Source organism: Athene noctua, chromosome Z (assembly GCF_965140245.1).
Source record: "Athene noctua chromosome Z, bAthNoc1.hap1.1, whole genome shotgun sequence".
Lineage (NCBI taxonomy): Eukaryota > Metazoa > Chordata > Aves > Strigiformes > Strigidae > Athene > Athene noctua.
The window spans coordinates 1,638,163-1,664,251 of NC_134077.1; the positions used below are offsets into that span (position 1 = coordinate 1,638,163).

General features: G+C 40.7%; 1 protein-coding gene across 1 annotated transcript in view; it reads left to right on the forward strand.

Moving 5' to 3' along the window:
• The window catches only part of MBD2 (methyl-CpG binding domain protein 2), a 39,010-nt gene extending 14,990 nt beyond the window's left edge, over positions 1–24,020 (forward strand). Inside the window, exons 3-7 of the mRNA XM_074931866.1 lie at positions 4,109–4,246; positions 14,071–14,161; positions 15,001–15,178; positions 21,339–21,480; positions 23,546–24,020. Coding sequence (XP_074787967.1) covers positions 4,109–4,246; positions 14,071–14,161; positions 15,001–15,178; positions 21,339–21,468 — 537 coding nt within the window. The 3' untranslated portion in view covers positions 21,469–21,480; positions 23,546–24,020. The remainder of the gene's footprint in view (positions 1–4,108; positions 4,247–14,070; positions 14,162–15,000; positions 15,179–21,338; positions 21,481–23,545) is intronic.
• Positions 24,021–26,089: the final 2,069 nt, after the last annotated feature.

Here is a 26,089-nt window from a genome sequence, read left to right on the forward strand (position 1 = left end):
TTTTCCTTTCTCATGAATAAATCTTAGGTCTGGCTGGCTTATGATTTGTTGTGAAAAAAAGAGTTTCTCGGACTATCAGTTGCTTCCCGGTAAGGCGTGATCATTTTTTAATTTATTTTTTTTTTTCCCTCGTACATCTGAAGATCTGCGGGTGCTGGAGATGGGTGAGCTTAGCAAGTTTCTGTACTAAAGAATTTATTTCTGTTGTTCAGAACTCAATGCCACAAACGAGAAAGTGTTTAGGATGAGATCAGAAAGCCCAGATGTGACTGTGATTAGAAAGGAAATAAAGCAGGAAAGTAATAAGATTATAATTACAGTACTTAGGAATTGATCTGTTCTTACTTTAAACAGTTTATCCTAATGACTGTTTTCTAGTGTGTAGCCTTGATAAAAGGGATATGAGGCATGTAGTCCTTGAACCTGTATTTCCTGCACAGTTTATAATTCATCAAGGTTTTGCTTTAATTCTGGGGGCCGTATCGTTAACGCAGCTGAATTTCCTTGATTTCTCACACTGCCTGAAGAAATCTCCCTTTTTATTTTTCTAAGTTCAACGGATTTATTTTTTTTAACTTCTCTATAAGTCGCACTACAGGCCAAAAGGAACCTGTAAATATTTTTCATGAACTTGAAACGAAGACCTTTGCTCTAGAAATCATTGCTAAACCGGATTTATCCCCCGTATGGCAGATGGCTCTGTAATATTGTTGGGTTTGTCAGTTTTAATAGCTATTTTACCACTAATACTGATGCTACTGCACAGAATGCCCTGGGGGCATGGACTTCAAAGCATCAAATATGACTTTGAACTTGATGTCACGAGATCAGGGAATGCGAGGCTCGTAGGATAGGCGAGGTCTATCGAGGTCCCGGTGTGAATTCAGTTACGGGGTGTGAGGAAAGTTCATTGTCAAAAGGCTTTGTGCAAATTTTAAATACATGCAATTATTGTCTAGCTCCTGCTTGGTGGTTCCAGGCTCATCGGAGATGCTTTAATTATATATGAAAATATATATTATAGATGAAAAAGTCTAACATTAGACTTAATATTGTCATCGTCAGCGGGGGAAAAAAAAAATAGAGCCCATAAGCACCTTGCAAAGCACGTGTTAAACCCAGGGACCAAAGTATCTGAAAGTACTAGTGGACTGGGACTGTCTGGGTGAAACATTGGGAGAAGACTGCTGTCTAGATTTCTTTATAAGCATAGATTCTCACTTTTGCTTTTCTATAAAAAGGTCTTATAACTTCCAAACTAATCACATAGTAATTTCTCGGGTTGGTTAAAACTATTAAGTGTGATCAGGCACACGTGCTCTGTTGCCGTTTCCTCTGGCCGTGGAGACCTTGGTCCCAGTTCAAGAAGAATCAAGAGCGTGTTAGGGACGGAGCAGAAGGTGGAGGTGGCTGAAGAGACACTGCTTTTCCCATTTGGGAACAATAATGCTGCAAGATGTGGAGTGCGGGTCGTTTCTGGCTGTAAGTTTATAAACTAGAAGTGATAGGTGCCTGAATTTCTGAGGAAAACCTCCATTAGAATTTAGGGTTTTAGCCTTATTTGAATGAGTTAACTGCGTTACCTGGAAATGATGAAGAAAGGGGACCTGTAAAATAACATTGGAGTGGTAAGAATAGAGACCCGTGGTCAGAATTTTTTTTCCACTGAAAAGAAGAGGTTTTTAGGACTCTGTCAGAATTCACCTGTATGTTTTAGTGTCTTCTGCCGGGCTGGAAAACTCTTTTGGCTCCTCTGAGCAAATCAGTATTAAGCAAGGATTCTCCAAATGAGTGTGTGAATCGAGTCATCCTGCTGAATGGCTAAGAATATGCAGAGGACTCTGGATAAATCACCTTCCTCACCATCTGCAGAAAAAATTGAGACCTGAAATTTGAAAACCATCCCTTCATTTAGGTTATGTTGAGATGCCTGGATAAATGTGAAGCATTACTCTGTGGCTCCTTCCGATCAATTCCATTCTATAGATTCCTGTGGGGAAGTGATTATTATTTTTTTTTTTTTTTTTTTTTTTTTTTTTTTTTTGCCAGAAAGGAGCTGATAGCACTTTGTCATCCTGAGGAGGCTGTAGAAAGCAGCTCCTCCCTTCCCTCTCCCCGCACCCAACAGATGAATCAAATCATTGGATAGCAGCAGCCAAGAACCATTGTAGTGTGTAAGGATGTGTTTTGGGATTAAGTGGCTTGCCTGCCGAATGCTCTTCATGATGAAAATTGCTTTCTGTGGAGCGCAGAGATGATATTCTCTTTATTGCTGCTTTCCAGATTATGTGCTGCACACATTTCAAAAGAATGACTCCACTCTCCCATCCTCATCAGCCACCCACCTTGGAATAAGGGAAGCGCTGAAATACAGGACGTTCAGCTGGTGGAGGAACTGCCCTGTCCGATTGCTCTGGCAAAGCTCTGGATATGTTCTTCTAAAAATAAGAATTTAATCTGAGACAGATGCAGTGAAGAGAATGCTTATTGCTTAAGAAGCCTAAGGCACTCGCCATACTTTTAATTTCATTTTTATACTGATCATTGCAGACTAATGTGTTCTAACTTTCCATCATCTGAAATTCCAGAGCGTTCAGTTTAGGAACGAATGATTTTTTTCAAACAAGCTTGTGCTTTTGGTGCTTTACATACACTTTACTTCTCTTAGGAAGTCAACTTTTGTAATCTGTATAAGGAGGATTTGAAGGTTGGGATTTAATTTCCACTTCTAAACCCAAGAGATTGCTTTTTCTCACCAGATTAGGAGTCAATGTAAATAGTAATGAAAAACTCTCCTAACATGGTCCTTGGATGGAGTCTAAAATCAATGTTCATTGGGTAACTTTTGAGCTATGATCTCACAGCCAGTTGTAAAACTCCCGAGATAGGAAATATTACGTAAGAGCTTATTTTTTTTCCTTTTGAATGAGTAGCAGTAAACGTTTAAAAAGCAAAAGCTTAACCATTTTTCTCTGTCAGAAACTGGATACGGTTGTTGAAATGTTTTGAAGTGCTCAGAACTCCTGCAAAATAGTGAATTTTGCTTTCTAATACATGTTCACTGGGAAAATATGTATCATGGGATATTTATTTTCAGTGTTTTCTTGTGTCAATATAATGATGTGTCTTCTCAGTCACACCCTTGTATCCTTGGGGAAAAAAAAGAAAGGGATTATTTTAGTCGTTAAGGAAAATATCTGACAAATCAGGAGCGGAAAAGTCTGAAATTATGTGTTCAGGCTTTGGAGGAAATGGGATTAAAATAAAAAAAATGTAAGGTGCTGTCCTGGTGGCACAGCACTGGGAACTGGCAGCCTGCTTTTGGGGAGAGATTTAGAAAATCTGGGATGGTGTCTTGGTGATGATCTGTCTTTTTCTTTCTTCATTAGTCTTGGGGGTGACAGGAGAATTTTGTTCCCTCATCCCCGAATACTCTGGGTTTGTGGAAGAGGAGTTCAGGCTCTAGTCTCTCCGAGGGCCTAAGGGTTGGATGTGTGACAAGATATTATTGATAAAATTTTTATCTGATGCCTGGGAATCATCGGTTCGCCAACCTGTTAAAAACTAGCTCTGTCAAAAACCTTGTTAAAGTGGATAAAGGTTTAGTTTCTTTCCAGAACAAATCACCGCACTTCATTAAGGATTGTTCTATGTAGGAATCGTTTAGGAAATTTGTGACCAAAGTTCTGTAGGAAGTTGCTGTTCTTTAAGACTTGGAACTCTAGAAAGTGTTTGCTACAAACATAATTTCCTGAAGCTTTGGAGATTTCCTTTTAACATCTGATGGTAAAGCTGTCTCTTTTCAGAAAGTAAGTCACTTGACCAATTAACATATATATTTTAACAAAAGATGGACTTTCAAACACTTTAATTCTTCCCAAAAAGGTGAAAATGTGTGGAATCGGTTAAGTGTTACTTTTTTTGTCTTTAAAAGGGATGTCTGCAAAGGTTAGTTAAGGGAAATCTTTACTCAAAAAAAAAAAAAAGCCTCCTTCTTTTGCACATCAGTAGAAGAGGCTGACTCCAACATTAATTTGTCTACTTTTCATGTATAATTTTTGTTAATTCGCTTTTTTCTTTTTTCCTTTTTTTTTTTTTTTTTAAACAGGGAAAACCAGACTTAAATACGACTTTACCGATCAGACAAACTGCATCAATTTTCAAACAACCAGTCACCAAAGTTACCAATCATCCCAGTAACAAAGTACGATCTGATCCACAGCGAGTGACGGAGCAGCCACGGCAGGTAAGAATGAATCTGTTCCCATTGTTACAGCTCAGAAAGTTGACACGGGGTGAAAACGGGCTTGTTTTTTTTCAGCTGTGCTTCAGTGACAGATGAGAATTTCTGTCCTGAAGGTTAGTTATAGAAATGTGTGCGATACATACAATTTAAAAAAAAAAAACAAAAATGCAGAAATAGCAGTTCATGTGGAGATTAATATTTTTTAGTCCGAAACTTCATTCATATTTGATAGCCACGTTCAGTTTGAAATGCTATAATGTTGCATTTGGACATCAAATGTGAACAAATTTTCACCTGCAGCTTCTTCGAAGAGGTTTCTATAAAATACAAAGTTCTCATCAAGAAGTAAGCTCTCTTTATATAAAAGAACTTCGTGCAAAATCAAAAAATTGTATTATAAATCCCTCTTTTTCACTCTACCACTACTATCGGTACAAACCACAGTAACATAAACTCATCTCACACAAGTTCTTTTTCAGCTGCTTTTCTTTGTATCAGTGACGTATCCCCTGGTCAGACAGTTCTTTTTTTTTTTTTTTTTTTTTTTTTTTTACGGGGAGGAGGGAGCTGAGAAGAATCTAGTTAATGACTGAACGGTCGGCTAGATAATGTCACCTAGATGGGTTTGAGGTATTGTTTTAAAGTCTGCCTCGTGTTTTTTGAGTCAGAGAATTAACTGCCGTCGAACTGAAACACCTTGTTCTGTCTTAGGAGTGCAGGGCTGAGAAGAAAATGCAGAGGCACGTTCAAACTTTTGTACCCTCTCATGTCACTAACTTTTAACAGCCTTTCCTTTGAAACTCCGGCTAACATTGCACTTTCAAACGTCTTGAATGCTGTTCTTGTAAGAAGTAACATAAGGAATTTAGACTCTGCATCCTCTGAATTCAGGTGAGAAAGAAAAAGAAGAACTATCGGGCCCTATTGGATCATCTTGTTGAGATGTCTTTTAGCAAGATGTGAAGGCCTCAGCTAACCTCACTGTTGGTCCCGTGAAGTTCAAGAGGGGCCGTGTAAGTGTATCCCGTTCAGATCTTAAAGCTGCATTAGTGCACGCGTCTGTTGATTCTCTCCACGTTCTCCGGGTTTTCCTTTTGAACTACTACACTTTGCGCGTCAGGAATTTCCTTTTGGTCACGTCCGTTGAGCCAGTAATAATCCCTCAAAGCATATGAAGGTTGTGGCACCTTTGTGGCAAGAGAAATGGGTGTCTGGCAATTCATGTCTTGATGGATTCCAAACCTTTTCACACTTGTCTCTTTCCTTCCCGTTTTCCTTAGTCCAGGTTCTTTTCTTCAAACACATAGTGACTGAAATCTTTGGGAACGCATCCCTCGTCTTTTGAGAACGACTATCCAGCAGAGATTTGCAGAGCAGGCTATTTTCAAGCCTACCCAAGTTAAATCTTTGCCTCTTTACGATAACTTCTAGTGGATTAAGCTACAGCAAGATCTTCAGGAAGTCATTGTCTGCTGATCGCAATGTCAGCATTCTTTTTCAGTCAAACCCCTTTCTCCTTGCTTGCAACGGTGCATGTTTGGAAGAGGACACTTTAAACACTATTCCTACTCTGTATCCACACATTTTATTTGGAAGGAATGCTAATTCTGTGTACATTGAATGTGTAACAGTTCATCTTATTTATCTAGCGAAGCAAATCCTGGGGTGTCTTACTCTTGTTTTGCTCCAAGCTAGAACGCTGCCTTGAGCTGTTTTCTGGTTTGTCATCATTCTGAGTAGTGAGGATTGACACAGGTGGGAGACTCGGGGAAAGGAGAGAATAAATTGTTACAGTTGTTTTTACATAAAATTTGAGCGAGTTTTCAGTAAAATTTTCATTTAAAAATCTGAAACAAAGCAATACAGTGTAGGTAGCATGCTGTCAGTTACTGGAGAACCTTAAGCAAAGTGACAGCTTTCTTAAACAATTTCTAGTCGTCTGGTTTCTTTACCCACAGATTCTCATCGTGCCATTTTCAATATTTCTTTGGGATTAGCAACCAGAAGAATGGAGGAACTCCAGTCCTTGCTCATGTGTGCACCACACAAACTCATTGGAACCCAGCACTCAGTTCATTCCGATGTTTTACTCGTTAACTGGAGCATAAATATTAATAGATACAATCTTTGCTTGCTTTTCAGAAAAGCAGTGATTCTTTTCTTGATGTGATCCGTTGAGAGAAAGTAGAGAAGCCAGGGTGAGGCCTGAAGTTGTTGGAAAACTTTATTCTTAATAAAGCCAGCACCGTGTGGAGCACCCATTGCTTGAGATTGTATTGGAATTCTCTTGTCCTCCAGATTTTCCTTATTTTCCTATATTTTCCTTACATAAATAAGCCCTGCATGTGTCACTGTCATCTTCTCTCATGCTCAGGTGTGCAAACTTCCCTGTAAATGTGTTGGCCGTGCAAGTGAATGCTGAAACATGACTATATTGCCCATTTGTATAGAAAACTTCTTCAGTGGGCACTTCCAGTGTCATTCCTCCCCATTTCTTCAATCCTTGGCCCAAATCCCTTAAAGCATTCTTGCTTCTGTAATTTTAGACACCCCTGTTGGAAAGCTTTATCCACTTATATCTCCATTTTCAAAAGAGAATCTGACTAGAATTCCCTGAAAATTCTCTTTGGCCTGCCTCCTTCTGTAGAGATGAAAATAAATGAGTAGTGTAGTTCCGTTGGTAGTCACTAGGGTTTTTTTTTCCATGACCTGAGAGTCAGAAGACATGCTTATTGGTGTTGGCAAGGAAGATATTTGGCAGCAACTCTTCTTTAAGCACTAAACCCTGTGGTAGCTCTTGGAAAGATAAACTAATAACAGCTTGCCTGTGGTCTTCGTAGGGGTAAATCTGGCATTAGAGCAACAGATCTTTGTGGCAGCTGCTGGTTCTGTGTCACGACGTTGTGTGAGTCTTTTTCAAGCAACAGCTCTGCAAGACGGCAGCTTAAAGCTTTCAAAGCCGTTCTGAAAGGTTTTCTAGAATACCGATTCTCGGAGTGGAGAACTTTACCCAAGAAAAATGGAAATGTTCTGGACAATCCTGGAAGTAGGTAGTGTCAGAACTTGAGCTGGGTGTGCACGCTCTGGAGGGTCTTCTTGTACTTATTAGACTTCTCTTAACTATCACTCTTCTTCCTCTATGTGGCCTTTGTTCAAATACCAATAAATCCACAGAGATTTCTCAAATTTTTCATACCTAATCAAACGATAGGAGTATCTATAAGTTCCTAAATAGCAAATCTAATAGCCTCAATTGCAGTTTTCTTCCAAGTGCTTTAATGTTTCTTTTTGAAGTATCAACCTACTCAAAATATTTTGACTCTCCACAAGCTCGCTTTAAGGTAGGTTTGCTTACTACTTCTATGGCTTCAGGTTTTTTCCCCTTGCAGAGCCCACTGATAAAGCAGTGTAAGAAAATGAATCCTGAAAGATTGCTAGTGGGCTCTGCAAGGAAAGAAAAAAAAAAAAACAACCAAAAAACTCTCTTGTTTTAGCCTCTTCCCTGCTGTTAGACTTAGTAAGTTTTGATATGATACATTTTTTTTAAAAGAATTTAAGGGTAATGGTTTGGATTTTAAAAAGCCAGATTAGCATTGCTGAAATTGAAACGTGCAAATTCCATCACTAATTCCAAAAATCATACGACTATACGTCGTCCTCCTCTTAAGGGACGTTGAGTATTGTCTTAAAATGACGTTTTTTTAATTTATTTAGCAAAAAGGCCACTAGATGTAGCAGTACTTCAGGGCAAATTAACACTCCACTTGTGTGTCTGGATTTGAGTATTCCCCAGTGAGAAGAGTGAATGTGAAGCAGAGGAAGTCATGGAACTATCTGAGACTATTACAGGCAGTAAATCTTTTCTGTAATCACTTAAATCTGAGTTCCTTGCCTGTCAAGCATCCCGTACCCTGGATCAAATGGATCAGGGCTGCGAATCAAACTTCTTTCTTACAGATCCCTGCCCGTTGTACCTACACTCACTTGATGCCTCCAAAAGGCCCAACTCTGTGTCCTGTGCAGAGCACTTACACTCTTCTTTGTATCTTAGAGTTTCTTGGTTCACGCTGTGCCACGCTTATTGTCCTTTTTGGGCGTAAATAACAAAACTCACTCATCGAGCCCAAAAGTACTCTATCTGCTTTGAGAGGGCTTTGACTCCTAAGGACCTGCTGATCACCAGTTAGTTCTGTTGTATGCTGTCCGTGGGGGTGGCAGGGATATTTGGAACCATACTGGTAAAACTGGTGTTTATGGAAGTGGTGATCGTTAACGCTAAATTTGCAAAGCATTGACCTCAGTATCCTTTTGGCTAAAAACATTCCACAAACATACCTCAGGTGTTCAAAGGAAGGCTGTCCTTCTCTTCAAAGCTTGAGAAAATCAGGTCGTTAGTATCACGTGATCTGATTCCTTTAGTTCTGTGGCAGACAACCACCTCGAAAAACCCCCTTAGGGTAAATCAGAGGCTATTTACTTTTTAAAAACACCTTAGGATAAATCTGATATATTTCCTTCTAACATCATCTATCTATAAGGCAGAAATCCTCTTTAAAATTGATTTGAAAGTCTCTTTTGCACTTATTGTCATTTTGTTACATTTTCCGTGGATTGTGTTGTAATAGATTATTGAATAGGATGATCTATGACAAATTAAATCTGACCATAGTCATTTTTTGGCACAAGATATACGCAGTCTAAAAAGCCTAATTTACAAGAAAAATTGCAGGATGTCATTTTGTGTGTGTCGTCTTGTGAATAGTTCTTAACAGGAGAGACATATTTAGCTCTTAGCACTTTGTATTTTGTCAAATAGATGTGATTTTTATTTCCTGTGGGTCAACTTAAAGGATTGGAATGTAAAATTAGAGAGGATTGGAAAACTTAAGCTTCTTGGTTAATATCTATTAGAATTATCAAAAAAAAAAAAAAAAAAAAAGGGATGGAAGGAACCCAATGAGATTAAGTTTCATCTCCCTCTCCCAGGCAACTAAAGGAACACTGAAATGTTGATTGGCAATTATGGATGCAGCAGAGCTGAGCAACTTAGCAACTGGATATAAAAAGAGGAAAGAAGTTTTCTGGAGAAACGCTCATTCCTTTTAAATTCTTCCATGGAGACTTTGAAAAGACCTCGAATTATATTTCCTCATTTAACTGCCTGCCATGTCAGTCACTTTGAGCAGTTTCCTAAATGGTAACTGGCATTTTGGTCTCAGCCTTTAAAACATATTTTAAAACCTAACAAACTGCTAGGCTGGCTGTGTCTGCACTACAGCACGGGTATGTCACCTGTGTTTGGTGTAGACACGAGTAACTTTTAATCAGCTCACATACCAGGTTAGAAGGGGTCCGCAGGCAGCGCGGAAATAAATGTGGCTCCAACTACCTGGAGTTGTGATGGTCTCTTAAACTTGCCGTGTCCATTGTCTTTCTGAACGAGATGGTGCCTTTTTCCAACTACTTCTGCAAGTTAAAGACCAAATATCTGTAGCTGTCTAAGGAGAAGAAACCACCTCAGCAAACAAATCTCTGAACTCGCCAACAGCAGAGTCACTGGTCTTTCTTCTGCGTGTCAAATACATCATTCTGTTGACATCCGGAGTATTTTCAATACTCTGGAAGGAGTAAATGCCAAATGAAATTGGAGGTTCTTGATGGATTGATCTATCTATAAATCACTCCCCTGCCAAGAATGTTTGAATGTTGAGAACATAAGTGCTTTTTTTCTTTTAAAAAAAAAAAAAAAAAAGAATTGGAATGGATTCCTTTCCAGCCACATTTTTCTGTAGGCTTCCATTGCTTGAGCAACTGCAAATAGACTTTTATTTATGTAAGGAAAAGGAGCGGCTCAGATTATGTTTGTATTTGGTGGCTCTTGTAGTAGAGAGGCTAATCTGTCGTTTATTGTCTGAAAGAAAAATAATAGTTGTTTAGGAGATTGTTTTTTTACAGAGATTACGGGTTAGATTATAGTTCACCGTTCGTCACAAATAGCTTTTCTTGGAAAAGAAACAATTCTGGAGGAAGCAATATTTTATAATTCTCCAAACAAAGAACTTCAGAGGTACAGCTGTAAGGAGGAAGGGAAAATTCTGCTCCACCCTGGGGACCTTGGCATTGCATTCCTACGCTGCCTCCACTGTCACAGGAGGAAAAAAAAAAAGAAAAAAAAAGAGGAATGCCCTTAGGATAGTAAGTGCGAGTGATAAGGGATACATTTCTTGCTCAGCAGGAGATTATTGTGTAAGAGGTGACTTTTGGCATAATGCATTTTGATGAATTTCCTAGGAAATGAAGCACTTGGCTGCTGGGTCCTTCGGAATCTAGAACGCTCAAACATCACTAAACAAAGGACCTGGGGTTTAGGCTCTTTTCAGTGTGTGTTTCCTAACCACTACTTCAAGCAAAACTGAACTGGAGCCGTTTTTCATCCTCCAACAGGATGAATAACCGACTGATGAATCCTCAGAGTGGTTATTCATTTTGCATTAGTGATGAAACATCGCTGCATCACCGGGATGAATCTTGAAATCCGGTTCTTCCCTCCTTCCTTCCTACCCTGGGCCCATCAGGCTTCTCATTACTGAATAACAGGGTCTCATGTTTGCTAATGCTTCTTTCCTGGAGGCCTGAATCTTGCTTTTCTGGCTGCACTGGTGCCTTCTCACGGGAGGGAGGAAGATTGGACCCTCTGAGCCTGCTCCCTGGGGGTGCTCCAGCTGAGAAAAGCCCGGAGCGTGGATAACTCACTCCATTTGACAAGGAAACCCCTAATTGTGAGGTGGTGTAAGGTGCCCTCTGTTCCTGGCAGTCACTTGTTGGATTTAAGGGGCTGTATCTGCAGATGCTTGTGCTGGTGGAGGGGCTGTTCTTTGTTTTATGAAATCCACATGACTTTGGGTGGGAGACAAATGCCACGGGGCAGTCTGCCTAGGCCGTGGTGATGCCTGACGGTTAAACCACTTGGGATATTTCTGAATTGCTCCTAATTTAGGTGCCTGTTTTTCTCTGCTTAGCTCAGCACAAAGCCCGTGAACCTGAGCTTTATTTTCTCTCTTCCCTGTTTCGCTAACGAGGAGAGAGTTGCAAGTTAAATAATACAAGCTATTTTTTAGGGCTGTAACCTCAGATATTCTGCGCATCAAGGCTGGCATGATCTTTTTCAGTGGCTTGAGTGCGTACTTTGTTGCTGTGGAATGGTTGCATCCTCATCTTGTAAGTGGAGGAACAGAAAAGTTTTTTCTGCATTTTTATTAGCAGCTTCCTCCCCTCTCTCTCTCTCTCTGTCCCTTGATAGCTACTCCTGGTGCAGCCGATGGGGAAATAATTGTCCAAATCTGGTCCAGCTCAGAATCCTCAGTAAACTACAAGAAAAGACAAAGGAGAGGAATCCTAAGAACCCATAAAGGATTGTGGAACGAACAACGTGATAAAACCCTAGCAATGTGATTCATTTCTGAGCAAAAATTTAGTAAGAGCGACTTGTGCAGTCTCGGTGGAGATCTGGGGAGACAAAAACTTGGAGCACAGTCGTGGTCGTTTACAAATAATTATATGTCACAGTGCTGGAAGCTTTGTGCTGGGAATATGCTTCGCTTCAGTCTTGTTTTTAATTGGTGTATCTACAAGCCAAGTGGTTTTTTTCTACCCGACTTTGACCTCGCGGTCATCCGAGGTGTTGATACTTGTGTAGACTTTTCCCTGCGTTTGCAATCAGGGCTTAAATTGCCAAGCGAGTGCTGGTGATGGAAGCTCCGCCCCGTCGACGTTGCGTTATATTTTCCAAATTTTCTAAGCTTTCACGTGGGAGTTGGCCTTCTTCAAGCACCTCTCTCTCTCCCACAGAGGCATTTGCATTCCTGTATTTCTACATTTCTATAACCACACGGTTCTCCTGATGCCTCGTTCCCTCTGGGATGTGTAGGGCGTTGACACGAGTAGGGAACCGAAGAGGCAAAACCCAACAATATTTATTTGGTGATGTATTTGCTGCTGTAGTCCAATATAATTTTATCCTGAATAAACAGGGGCTGCTCTTACGTTTACCTGTAGCATATAAAAACATAGCTTGGGTTTGACGTTGGTGTTCCTTTCATTTATCTCTAAAAGTTGATGAAATGGAGAGGGAAAGGGAAACGAAGGGTGAATTCTTTTAACAGTGGAAAACAGGAATAAGCTTTGTAGAGGCTCTATCAAGATGGGAAGCTAACTCAGTGATGAAATACTGAATTGATAGGATTTTACTTTGAGTTCATTTCCTGAATCCTGATACTCTTTTTGGAGTTTGGCTAGCGAGCTGCTGCTTTTGCCTTTGTAACAAAGGATTTCTTTAACGTTCTGGACAGCTTTAAGGCACTGCCACCTCATCCACGGAGCTGTAAGGACTGCTACAAGACATCTAGAGGGATTTTTTTGGGGGTAGGGGCTTAGCAGTAGTGGTAAACAGCAGGAGTGAATGACTGGCAGTACTAAATATTTAATATTTAACAAGATAAAAGATGTGCCTTGATACTCAACTAAACGTAGCTCAAACCTAGGTTAAAACGTTGAAAATTAATACTAGTTAAGAGCAGGGTATCAGTTATCAGGAAGCATTTGAAGTTTAAGTGGCTCTGGTAAAACGAGACACAAGTAGCAACAGGTATTTTTAAAAAGCTGTCCAGTCATGGAGATGTCAAGATCGTGTGAAATATGGTCAGAATTTGGGGGGGGGGGGAAAAAAAGGAAGAGTTTACTTAGGTGATCCTGTGTGGGTTTTCTAAGCCACTTAGACCTAAACTGGGTTACAAATGCATCCTATTGTCCAGATAATAAATAGATCTCTATAAAATGGACATAGCAATCTCTCAGGCAGAACAAGTATTGTTCAAGCTACTGATTTGCAAAGCTGTGCAGGCATGTTGTGGAGAGTATCGTGGGTTTTGTAGCGCAACTGTTTTATTTTCAGTTGGGAGTATACTCGATGCTAAGGTTGATGTTCTTTGTTGCTCTTTACTACCTCTGTAACAGAAAAAATGGCTTTTTTTCTGAAAAAGGATCAGGTATGATGTCATGTGACTATCAGTATAAGTTCCACAGAACATGAACGAGGATGCTCTAGTTGTTTCACTTCCAGTTTTAGAGCAGAACGTGACAGTCGAACGCCCCATCTTAAACTGAGGCTTTTGGGTACCCAGGTGCAACAAAGAATGTCTTGGGAATGAGAATAACTGTTTGTCTTTTTGTCTTAAATTTTGCAGGTTTGAAAATAAATAGATTTTTTTTTTCCCCCTCCTCCATATCCTGCAGAAAACCCAAACTATTTCTGAATACCCTTTCCACAGGAAATGACATAGCTACATTCTTGCTTACCTCCTTATTAAGATTATTTGTTAAATGTAATTTCCTGTGGAATGTAAATCAACTTTTTAACGACCTTTCACCACTATCTCACTCAATAGAAAAGAACGGGTGTTGCTAATCTCCAGCCCAGAACTTCAGGATCAGTCTTGGGACCAATAAGACAGGAGTGAGTGGGGAAATTGGTATCATTAAACAAAGATCTTTTAGGTCAAGAAATTGGTTTCTGTGAGAAATGGAAACATGTTCCCAGCTAATAGACGAAGCAATAGAAAGTAAAATGAATGTGAGTTTAGTTCATGTATCTTTCTCAAAACAGAAAGATTTGATCCTATTTCCAGATAATCCAAGAGGTCTATAGAGCGTCAGAAAGGGCTGGGCCGCCGAGCCAGCGTAGGTCTGAAGTGGCATAGCTACTTTATTTCTTTATTTTTAAATTATTTCTAAACGAGCTATCTTGTTCTCTCTTTTTTTTTTTTCAGCTTTTCTGGGAGAAGAGGCTACAAGGCCTCAGCGCATCGGATGTCAGCGAACAAATCATAAAATCCATGGAGCTCCCTAAAGGCCTTCAAGGTATCGTGTTCACTTACTGCAGTTGCTTCAGATCCACAGAGTCGTTTGTGCTTAAAAAGGACAGAGGTTTTGATACTCTTAACGAGTTTACAGTCAGACTGGGGATTGGAACTAGATGATCTTTTAAGGTCCTTTCCAACCCAAACCAGTCTATGCTTAAGTAAACTTGAAATTGTAAATGTTCTTGCTGAGAAAACACCCCAGTCTCCAAAACAATGTTTATTTTTAGTTCATTTATATAGTTAATATAAACCACGCTTCAGAACTACGCTCTTATTGGTGAGAGTTGATCTAAAATATGTTTGGGTTGTAATTTGAAATTAATAACTTTGTTCCACTGCTTGGGAGGTTTTCTTGGGAGTTGGAGCGTTGTAAAACTCTCCAGGATTAATTTAATACTTTGTAGTGTTAAAGACTCTGCCAGTGTGGATTAATACCAGGAAGCTGCAAAGAAATTATTTCAGTATGTGACTGATAAATTTATGATGGGATTATCGTGATTAAAAAAATTGCTGTAATTCACAGAATCATTTAGGTTGGAAAAGACCTTGAAGATCATCTAGTCCAACCATAAACCTAAGACTAAGTGTTAGAGTAAGCATAAAACCTCACCGGTTTTAGAAATGGGATGCCTTTTGGCATGCTGATTTCAAGGGAGAGCTGTGCTATTACAAAGCCATTTTTAATAATTTGGATGTAACTGTTTAGATTAGATTTCACGTGTACGTATCCAGTGACACGAGTCTAGCTAACTTTACAAACTGAAGAAGAGCGAGCTCTGCCACTGGAAGTTACACATGAAATGTAGTTGGTAAACTCTTCAATTCTCTTTCTTGTAGGAGTCGGCCCCGGTAACAACGACGATACCCTGTTATCAGCTGTTGCTAGTGCTTTGCACACCAGTTCTGCTCCCATCACGGGGCAGCTCTCTGCAGCCGTTGAGAAGAACCCAGCCGTCTGGCTGAACACATCTCAGCCCCTCTGCAAAGCTTTCATAGTCACAGATGATGACATTCGGTAAGTTTTTTTAGTAAAACAAAAAGGAAATTCAATTAAAAGTAGATTCCTTCCTGGCTCAGTGCAGTCCTGGAGATAAGAGAAGTGTGAACGTTTTTCTTGTACCTGTTGATTAGTTCAGTAACTTGGAAAAAAAAAAACCCAAAAACCTGGTTTTTTTAAATTTTGTGGTCAAAATACTACTATAAATTATTTACTAAGGGATGAGTCATAACCCACATTTTCTTTCCCAAGAGAGTGCCCTAAACATTAAGCTATAGTCACAATCAATATTGCCTGCCTTCCTTCCTTCCTTCCTTCCCATTTTTGGTTTGGTTAAGTTAATTTGTTGATCTCAGTTCAAAAGTAAGCAATTTCAACAAAGAACAAGAAGAATATTCTCCCATAGCTTATAGCTTTGTGGCTAATTCTCTTAAAGTGGGAGATTGGGCTACAACATGAAGAGCAGGATGAGATCGATCTATTCACGTATGGGCAAAGATTTTGCTTTTTAATAGTTGCGCTGTTAATTTTCTTTTCAAAGAAAAACTCACCCTTTTTTTTGGGTACTAAAAACCAGGGGCTTCAGCACTGAATTTCAAGGTTAGAACTGAGCAAGAGGGAGATTTCTTGTTGCAGTGCTTAATTGCCAGAGCGTAGCAAGAGGCAGGATGCAATCCCGTCATCCAGTTTTATAGAATTCCTTAGTGTGAATCAACACGTGGGGTGATCACTGCCTTTAGTATCACATTTTTAGTTAAATTCGAGGTTACAACAGGGAATCTGAAGACCAAACTTGGTTCTTGCCGCTTGGTGGAACTCACTCAGCACCAAGGTTTCCTACTGTCACATTTTTTTCTAAGCCCTAGATGGCTACCTGAAGCTTCTGCAGGGCTAATGTTAAGGTATAATTATTATATAATAATTATGATGATGATGATTATGATTCCCAGTCCTTTGCTTAGGGATTTACTTTATTTTCTTAACCACCAACTCAAAATGCTTTCAGAAGATAAACTCCTCTTGCCTTCCTACAAAAAGTTACAGAGCGGGATGAGAAACTTTCTTAGCGTGTTTGACAAGGTTTGTTATTTCTTGGAAACAAAATTCATTTTTTGTCTTAATCAGTCCTGCAGGTTTTTTTTTTTTTTTACAAAGGAGCTGCTGAATTTGATGTCAGTACTGACAACTCAGGAGAGGACACTGGTTCTGACCTGGAGCAGCTCTATCTTTATGAATATACCGCGGGGTTCGGTGTCTCTTCTGGCTCATGACTTTGTAAGCAGCTCACTCCAAAAGGATTCAATATTTTTAGATGTTAACCTTTTTGTACTGTTGGTGTGAAGCTGGCTTTTGGTTTAAAACCATCCAGAAAGCACGTTGCGTGAAGAAGTAATATCCGAGTACAGCACCTGGTGTCGCTGAGGAAAGCAGTAGAATTGCTTTCTGAATTTACGTGATGGTAAGGAAAAGTTTGCCGCTGGGGATAGCTGGTGAGGTGCCAGCATCTACTCTTTTGGACTGTAAATTCTTCAGGGAGATCACAGCAGGTGTTTACATCGAATAAAATTGCTGTCAGCTTGATTCGTGTTTAGCTTGAAGAATTTCTGGTCGTGTAATAACGGTAAATCTTTCTGTAATCAGAGTAAAATGCAAAAATTTCCTCTTTTGGTTCAGCACATTCACTGGGAAAACATTAAATAACCTCCTGTAAATGCTTGGTTAAGAATCAACCGCGCTTCCTTGTCGCTAGGGACGCACACCTATTTTATTTTCAGTTGTGGGATCCACCTTCTGATTAATTCTGGGCTTCTTAAGGCTCGTCCCGTGTCAGGTAAGTGTGTAAAATGAGCATGGTGTGGTTCCTGGTGGTCTCCAGATCCAAATCTCAGCTTCCTGAGGCAGGCTTTTAGAATTCTGGGAACTGTCTCCTCCCGTGCTGAGTCTGGGAGATCATTTATCTTGAGACTGCTGCTTTGCAGCTTCTCTTTGTAGCTTCTTTCCTGACCAGCATCTAGTTATTTTCTTTGCAGCTGGACTGTTGAGGTGCCTCCGTTTCCTCTAAGGTTGGCAACCTTTGTGTCTCTGCTAGATAAATGCTTTAATCAGTTTCTCTCTTTGGGGATGAACTGGGGAATTGTATCTTCTGAAAATAACGAGTAAGTGGATTGTTTTTTGGTTGTGTTTTTTTTTTTTTCTAGTTGTGCTTAGGTGGATGAAGTTTTGCAATATATTACAAAATTCGTTTTTGACTCGCAGCTCTGTTCTGCTTCATAGTCCAGTCTGTCATTTTTTTCTCAAATCTCTCTCTCTCTCTCTTTAGTGGGATTTTCTAAAGCTTATAGTTTTGAGGGGATTTCTTTTCCTAAAGCATCCAAGTCGTTTCTGAAAATCCCACCTTTCACTTTTCAACAGCTCTTTCTCTTGCTCAGTCTAGGTTCTGTGCTGAGCAGTGACCATCACCCATCAGGTTTTGTTCCTGAGCTTTCTCAGCTGTCTTGACAGTCGCCCTTTTCCAGTAAGCGTGGCAGTGGGAGCTCTGCTTTTTCATATGGGTAGCCACAACCTGTTAAATTTACCAAATCTAAACAATTAATGTAGTATGCCTGGCTGTGTCATGCTCTGCACAGTAGTGGCTAAGAAAACTACCTGTTCATCTGTCCAAAAACTAAGCTTTATTTACCTTAAGATGGGAATGGGGAGTAATTCAAGTTTAATGCTCTCTAAGTTTGTTTGATACGGGTTTAAGGATGTCTGAATCTTAATATGAACCTTGATCCAAGCTAGTCAGCTGTAGCTCAGTCCCTCACAATATTCCTCTGTACCCTATCAAACCTCACTTGCAGGCCAAAGCCACAAGAACTCGTAATGTGCCAAAGGAAGAAAATGAGGGATTGAGAATGTTTCCACAGTCTGAGCTCTCCTCAGGAATAAGAATATTGTGAGGTAAAACGATGTGTGTCGCAGGGAGGCAAACCCCTAAATAATCTTTATCAATCTTGGCCGTGAGAGAAACATTCTGACCCCAGATCTAAAGATGAGTTTAATGGAGATGTATGTCAGGAAGGAGCAGTAACCTGAGAATTTCTGTAAGTACCATTTACAGTTTGTTGTCTCAGCAGTGTATAATTGCTGAGGGAGGAGGAGGAGGTGGGAAAGATCTCTTGGAAGTGATCTGTTGAAGTGTATGTGTGTGGGGAATTTAGCAGCTACCCCTAAACCCAAGTTTAATATAACACAGCAAATACAATCAGCACACTAGTAATTAATTCTCATTTCAGCAGTGCATCTCAGATCTGGGTAGTGGAAGACTTGTGGAATCTCTGCTGCTGAGGAGCTCTAGAGTATATTTTTCATAAAAACAGAGTAAATGTTACTGTAAGCACTTCTGCTAATGATTTTGGATTAGTGTCTCCACAAAATGCTGAATTTGAATGTGCTGGCAGAGCAGGAGAAAAGGGGTGTTACCTCCCTCCGGACACATGGGGAGGTGGAACTGGCGTCCAGACAAGGAACAGGTTAGCTCTGTGGATTTTTCCTGCCTAATCTGACACCCATCCTATGTGTAAAGGTACCTCTGTGTTTCTGCAGCAGCTAAATGCTGTTAAGTAGAGCTCCATGCAATTTTTTATTTTGATGACAGAGTAGATATTGCAGCACCAGCGCATCAGGAACTAAATCAAATGGAACTTTATATAAACTTCCTATTCTTAATGGGACATAGCGAATTGGGTTTAATTTATGATTGATGTAGTTGAAGGGAGATGGGCAGTTTATACCATAACAGCTTCAGCTAGATCTGAGCATTTAAATGAGCTAAATGCTGAGATAGAAAGGAGCATTTATGTGGTGCAGCATTTCTTCAGTCAGAACACAGCCCTGCCAGGTTTCAAACGGGAACGTGTTTTGATGGAATAGGTTTGTTTCAATATTTGACAAGAAAACAAAAGATACAAATTTTCATCTCTTGTTTAGGAACTAAATCAAATCAATAGGTCTAGAAATACAGAAAAATGGAGAAATCACAGCGGAGTATCACGGCTTGATTGCATACAGTAGTGTGGGATCACGCTTCTTTTGGGGGACACGTCACTTAGTTGTGTGGCCTGAGAAAAGGGCAAGTAGTGAGGACAAATAAAATCATCCTAAGCACTAAGGAAATCACCTGAGCGCAGACTGTACACAATCCTGTTGTACAAAACAGTTCTGTGCTGAGAACAAGGTCAGAATGGGAGTTAGGGGCCCGTGGATTTCTGTGTTTGGAGTAACGTGGCTTTCATTTTAGCTTCCTTTCGAAGGCAAGAGCACTTAAACTAAAGGAGGAGGGTTGTGTCTTGCTGGAAGGCCACAAAGAGCCCGTGGCCAGTGGGCTGCTGTCACCTGGGAGCTCCGTGGCCAGGACAGTGCCACGGAGCTGAAGGGCTGAGGCCTGGTAGTAAGGAGTGCTGCTAACCCTCTTGACTTACTGGGCTAAAGCAGTTTTACTTAACACCACTGTGATAAACTGTGTAAGAAGTCAAATTAATCAAATTGAACAGAGATGCTCCAAGTCCTAGAGTTTTACTCGATGTTAAGGATGAGCACTCTTTATTAGTAGTGTTTTCTTGCTGTTGGCTCTTAAATTCACCAACATTCATTGGTAGTTCCTGTGCTTTAGAAGTCATGCTACTTGTATAAAAAGAGCTATTTAAAAAAAAATATTTAAAAACTCTTCTAGAAAACCAGGCTCTTCAGGACTGGGAGTGCTGTGAATGACTTTGTGGTTGTTGCTCCTTGGTCGATCAACTAGCTGGCTGAAAATTTGGCAGTGAGATAACTGAGGAAAGCTACATCTTCGTGGCACACCTGGGAGTAACCTCTGGAGAAGGCCACGTGCACTGTCAATAGGGAACCTGGGCCCTTATAACAGGAGTTAGTCGGAGATACAGAAAACCAGCTGCCGCTTCGGGGTGTTGTGAGAGTTAAATACTGCAGCCGTGTGTCCAAGATGATGGTTCTGTAATCTAGGTCAGGCTGAGCTTATGTTTCGGTGTATATTTTTCCAAAACTTCCTTGACATAGTTCAGGACATTCAAAAGATCTCAAATAAGCCTGATGAGGTGACAAAACTTAGGATTGTTTTGTGCCCAACTCCTCAAAGTTGATATATAAGATACTTGCTGGCTTTTAGGTTAGATTCTATGTCTGGACAACAAACCCGTTGAAGAGCAGAGCGGGAAAGGACCTTGTAGCACCAAGAAGGTTGTTCCAGACTAACTTCTCATGGGCGTTCTGGCAAGTGCATCTTCCAATCCACGTGAGCCAGCGTGTGCCCGGGTGGGCAAGAAAGCCAACGGCCTCCTGGCTTGTGTCAGCGCTGGTGTGAGCAGCAGGAGCAGGGAGGTGACAGTCCCCCTGTGCTCGGCACTGGTGAGGCCACACCTGGAGCGTTGTGTCCAGGTCTGGGCACCTCAATCCCAGAGAGATCTGGAGGGGCTGGAGCGAGGGCAGAGGAGGGCAACGAGGCTGGGGAAGGGCTGGAGAATCAATCCTGTGAGGAGGCAGGGCAGGAGCTGGGAGTGTTCAGTGTGAGGAGGAGGAGGCTGAGGGGAGCCCTCATCCCTCTCTGCAGCTCCTGACAGGACATTGCAGAGAGGCTGGGGCTGGGCTCTGCTCCCAGGGGATCGGGGACAGGACAAGAGGGAACGGCTGGAAACTGCCCCAGGGGAGGGTCAGGCTGGGCAGGAGGAGAAAATGTTTCCCAGCAAGAGTGGTCCGAGAGTGGAACAGGCTGCCCAGGGAGGGGGGAGTCCCCATCCCTGGGGGGGTTTCAGGGCCGTTGGGATGAGCTGTGGGGGATGTGGGGTAGGGGAGAACTTTGTAGAGTCGGGCTGAGGGTTGGACTCGATGATCCCGAGGGGCTTTTCCAACCTGAAGGATTCTGTGTTTAAGGTGTGTTTGGACAATGCCCTTAACAACAGAGTTTAACTTTTGGGCAGCCCTGGAAGGGTCAGGAGTTGGACCCGATGATCTCTGTAGGTCCCTTCCAACTGGAACTATTCTATTATATTCTGTTCTCAGTTAAAATAAGAGTGGAGAAACCAGTCCTGAGTCATTTTTTATGCAAGTATTACCCCCCCCAGCCTAGTAGCATACTTGAAGGCTTGACATTTCTGCCCCTTGTTCCCTTCTCTCCCTGCAGAAAACAAGAAGAGCGGGTGCAACAAGTGCGTAAAAAACTGGAGGAAGCACTAATGGCAGACATTTTGTCCCGGGCGGCTGATACAACAAAAGATATAGATGTAGAAATGGATAATGGAGATGAAGCATAAAAAAGAAATCAGGTGAGTCCGAGCTCCTGGGTGAGTTTTTTTGCCCCGTCCCCGTTGCTGGCAGCACTCAACAGCCACTCAGGGGGCTGTAGTGCATCACACACAACCTGTCCTGCTTTTTCCCTGCACGTGTGTTAGCTGACGTGCCCTAAAGCAGCAGAAAATTAGGATGAATTTGCATATATCGACAGGAAAATCCTCACAGTGCTACACAGGTCAGCAGTGAGGGAAGTACAGTGGTTTCCATCCTTTACAGCAAAGACTTTCTGGAAACCGTTGCAGGGCCACTTGGTGTGAAACTGGGGCAAAGCAATTAAAATAAGCAGCCTTTTTCTGGTCTTCAAATTTGAATTTAGTAAAATGACATCACAAATTCCTGAATTTTTTTCTATTTATTTTTAAGTAGATGCCACCTCTACAAATTAATTTTCCAGAGCATCCTCTTGTATCTTTATACCTGTTCACAGCATTGCTCTGTGGATTTGCCAAAGACTTCCTTAAAAATACCCTTTTTTTTTTTTTTTCTTTTTTAACCATCTGCAGAAGAAAGGTAATTCATTCTCTTGTTTCCACTGAGCACGTCGCGCTCGTTTCTGAAAGTGCAGAGCTTTGAGATCTGACCTTTTCATACGGAGTTAGCTCAGGTTTTAACAACTAAGAATTCTGTCTGGAGGTGGTTGTGTAATTTTAAAGGAATTAATTTCATTTTATTGTTCTGGAGTTAATACCCACAAGGGGAAAGAATATATATATTCCCTATCTGACAGGTACAAAGGAGTTAAATTTTATAAAACCATGAATACTACGTTCAGCTAACTTGCAGATATAGGATGGAAGTTTCCAGGCTGTGACCTGCTTTATCAAGGCTGTTGAGTGTTCCAGCTGCTGTTCAACCCACAGCTCGGAGTTGTAATTCCACCGTGTTTTAGCTCGCTGCTAGATGAAGAATATATATATTATTGAATATATATATATATATTCAAAATAATTATTTTGACACTCAGCATCCGGACTGGGCACTAGGTTAACTGCTTCTGGTACAAGGGTGTGTTACTTGCTTCTAATTGTAAGAATTTACTCAAAATGTACTTATAATGTAGCCGCCCACCCCTGAACACTCATGTTTCTTATTACTGAGTGAGAAAGGGTAATTTGATTATTAAGTTGTGGACAAGAGCTATTTGCCTGTGTTGGTTAGTGCCAACTTAACAGACCAGTAATCTTGATGTTTTCCAGGCTCCTGGAATCTTTTAATTACTTTAAGTTACAGCTATTTACTATTAAACTCTCAATCCTTAAGTATTTCTCCTATAAAAGTTTAATTATGGATAACTTTACGGGCAGTCAGTAAAGAACGTTGTTTGAAAACGTGACATTTTTCAAACCTTTGCCATTTTAGAATCCAGTTTTCATTTTGAATTTTTTAATTTAGCATAAAAGAATTATTTTGTAACAGAGTCCTTGGAAGTGGTTATTGTGTCACTGGTACTGTGGTCTCTGCAGAAATCAGTTGGGTGAGTAGACCTTGAGTTTCCTCAACTTGGGGCCTCGTGAGCTATTAACCTGTACATAGCCAACACAGGTACATTTACATGTTCTGTAAAACCACTTTTTTTTTTTTTTCTCTAGTGATTTTAATTAGACATGAAGATTTTTGAGTAGGTGGATTAGTTAATGTAAAATAGCTTGAGAGGTGCAAGGTGGTGTTTTTTTTTTCCTTTATACAGACTAACATTCCAGTATGATTTTTTTTTTTTTTTTAATATGAAGAAACTTTTCATGTACACACGATGCTTAAAAAACAAAAATTCAGAAAATTAGGGCTGTCATGAAGCACTGCAGGAGCCTGGGTAATGTGCCAGGAACGTGTGTGGGGAATGAAAGAATAACAAGGCATCTGTGGGTCTCTTCACAACCGAGGATCTTCTGACATATTAATTTTTTGTTACCCACTCTGGAATTATTTATAGTTTACTCTTCATATGGAACCGAAACACAGCTGTAACCTCTCCAGCAAAATCGATGCGACCAGCAGCCTTTTCTTTGTCAACAGGGGTTATTTCTTTCTCTCTTCCAGGTACTTCTAACTGACTTATCCCAGGAGGAACTTCCTAAAAGACAGAGGCACTTTCTCCTTCGGTCTTTCGTTATAAGAAGAAACGGACCCATGCACATTTATATAGCTTTCTAATAGCATTAAAACCAATGCCTTTTTTAGACTCCTATTTTTGATGTATATATCTTATTTGAAAAGCAACTTTATTTTGTGTCCTATGACTTAAAGTCCTTTTTTAAGTATCGAACGTTACCCTTAATCTAAAGCTGAGCTTTTGATGCCAGGTTGCAAACCTACTGGAATTATATTGCCTGGACTAAATATTTGTTTTTCCTGTGGTTTTTAGTAAGAATGGATCACAAGAACAGAATGAGTTCCCAATTAAAGATTATTGTGACTCTGTATATAAACAGATTTTTATACCTATGGGTGAGAACACCTGTACATTCTTCCGTCATCACTGTAAAGATAAATAAATGATTATATTCCAAGCAGTTGAAAACTCGTTGTGGTGTGGATAAAGTAAGCAAAACGTGTCCCTGCTCATGTTTCAGTGTTGTGTAAATCAGGAAATCTCTCAGAACTCGGAACCATGGTGGATGTTTCGGCCGAGGTGAAGTGCAATTGGCCTATTTCCTCTGAGAAAGAAGATTGTAAAAGTCATGCTGGCTACTTATTTTTCTCAGAGTTGTGCTTTGAGGTCAGAGGGGAGACTGTGAGGAAAGTGTCTTCAGAGCAGAATGCAGCAGGCGCCAAAACTCCGGCTTCTTTCTCCTTCCCTAGGCAGAGCAGGGACAGCCAACAGCACGGCAGAGGCTTCTGTGAAGTGAGGTGCGTTAATCAGAAAACTCAGAAACAATCAAAAAAACTTTTGCTTAACTTCCCTGGCGTCTTAAAGTCCAGATTGCCTGGGAGGTCAGAGTAGTTCCAAAGTCAGAGTAGTTCCAAAGTCAGAGTAACGTCTGCTCCTCCATGAGTAGAGGTGGGGGAGCTTTTCCGTCGACTCTGTGGTCTTGCTGCAGGATTTCCTGGGCTGGGAATCCAGATAAATTGTCGTTATTCTGAAGTAGCTTCCTTCAGGTTATAATTGAATAAAAGAGAATTAACAGTTTTTGGTCTTTTCCAGCCTGGTCAGAGATTGGGGAGCGATCAAACTCTCTCCTCAAGGAAAGAACGGAGCCTGTTACCTACAGGCTTCTGTGAAATGGGAGAGAAGCTCTATTCCCACCAAATTATCCTTATTTGTTGGGTTTCATACAGATTGCTTTCTGGGAATGTGTGTGTGCTGCATTGCTTATCAACTCTTCAGAACACACATTAAGGATTTGATGGATAAAACTCCGAAACTAGAACTTGAGTGGAAAAAACGTCACCGTCGATAATCGGTTCAATTTAAGAAGTATTTCTGCTTGTTCTAATTCCAGAGTGGTGTAATTACTCATCAGAGAGTTTACAAACTCTGTGGGTAACTTCTGTGTAGCTGTACAACCCAGCTTATTATTAAGTTATTATATAAACTGTCTTATTTTAGGGATGAAAATGCCAGGACGTTACTCTTCACACAACTATAAAGTGCAATAAAACCAGCACAGAAACGGCTTTTCCCGATTCAAACATTCCATCTAAGAGCAAAAAGCAGATACAGCTCTTTCAGAAGAAAAATTAATAGTGCCTTGTAGTTGTTTTTTTTTTTCTTTTTATGACATCAATATTAACACTTCATGCCCTTGGGGCTGGGGGGTCCTGGATACAAAACCCCTGGTAGCGTGTGTCCAGACTCTTCTGTGACACTTTAACGTGCTGTTGGTTTATTTCTCAATGATGCCTCATCGGTTTTTTTTTTTTTTTTTTTTTTTTTTTTAATGAGTAGCTATTATTACCGAAGGTAGCTGAAAAACCTCTGGGGAAGAAAATGCCTCTCATTTTTTAATGAAGAGATGTTCTCTGTCAAAACTAAAAAGCTTTGTGTTAAAACCCAAGAAGTTTCCAAAGTTTGGACTCAAATTTAACAAAAGTCTTTCTGCTAATCCCCTTTCTGTCAAAATTACGGTTCTGACCGAAGCCTTTCTGTTGGCAATAAGAGTATTTTGGTACTAAAAAGATGGATATTTACTCCACTGGCTCAGTCATCCTCAGAGCAGCTTCGAATGGGATGATTTTCTGCTTTTAATAGTATTTTTCAATCTGGAAAACAGCAAGACCATAGCGAGGGAAGGGGCATTGTTGGCCTTTAACTCCAAAACCCGGTCGTGGGCAACTACTGCTCCTATTTTGTGAACAGAAGCTTAACGGGTTAAGTGGTGGTGGGGATGGTGGTGGTTACAGGTTAGCCAAGATTTCAGATTCCACTTTTCAACACCTCCCCACCCCTCAGTATGTGCTAACCCTCATGCCCTGTGTCACACAGGATATTCCTTAGGCTCCCAACGAAGGCCATTCCACTTTTGAGGGAATAATTGCAAATTTGGGGGTGGGAGAGGAGGAGTGACGTGCTGTAGCTTAGTGTTGGGGTTGTTACCTGTGGCGGGAGGGGCTGCCTGAAAGCTGCTGCTGAGTTTGGGGAAG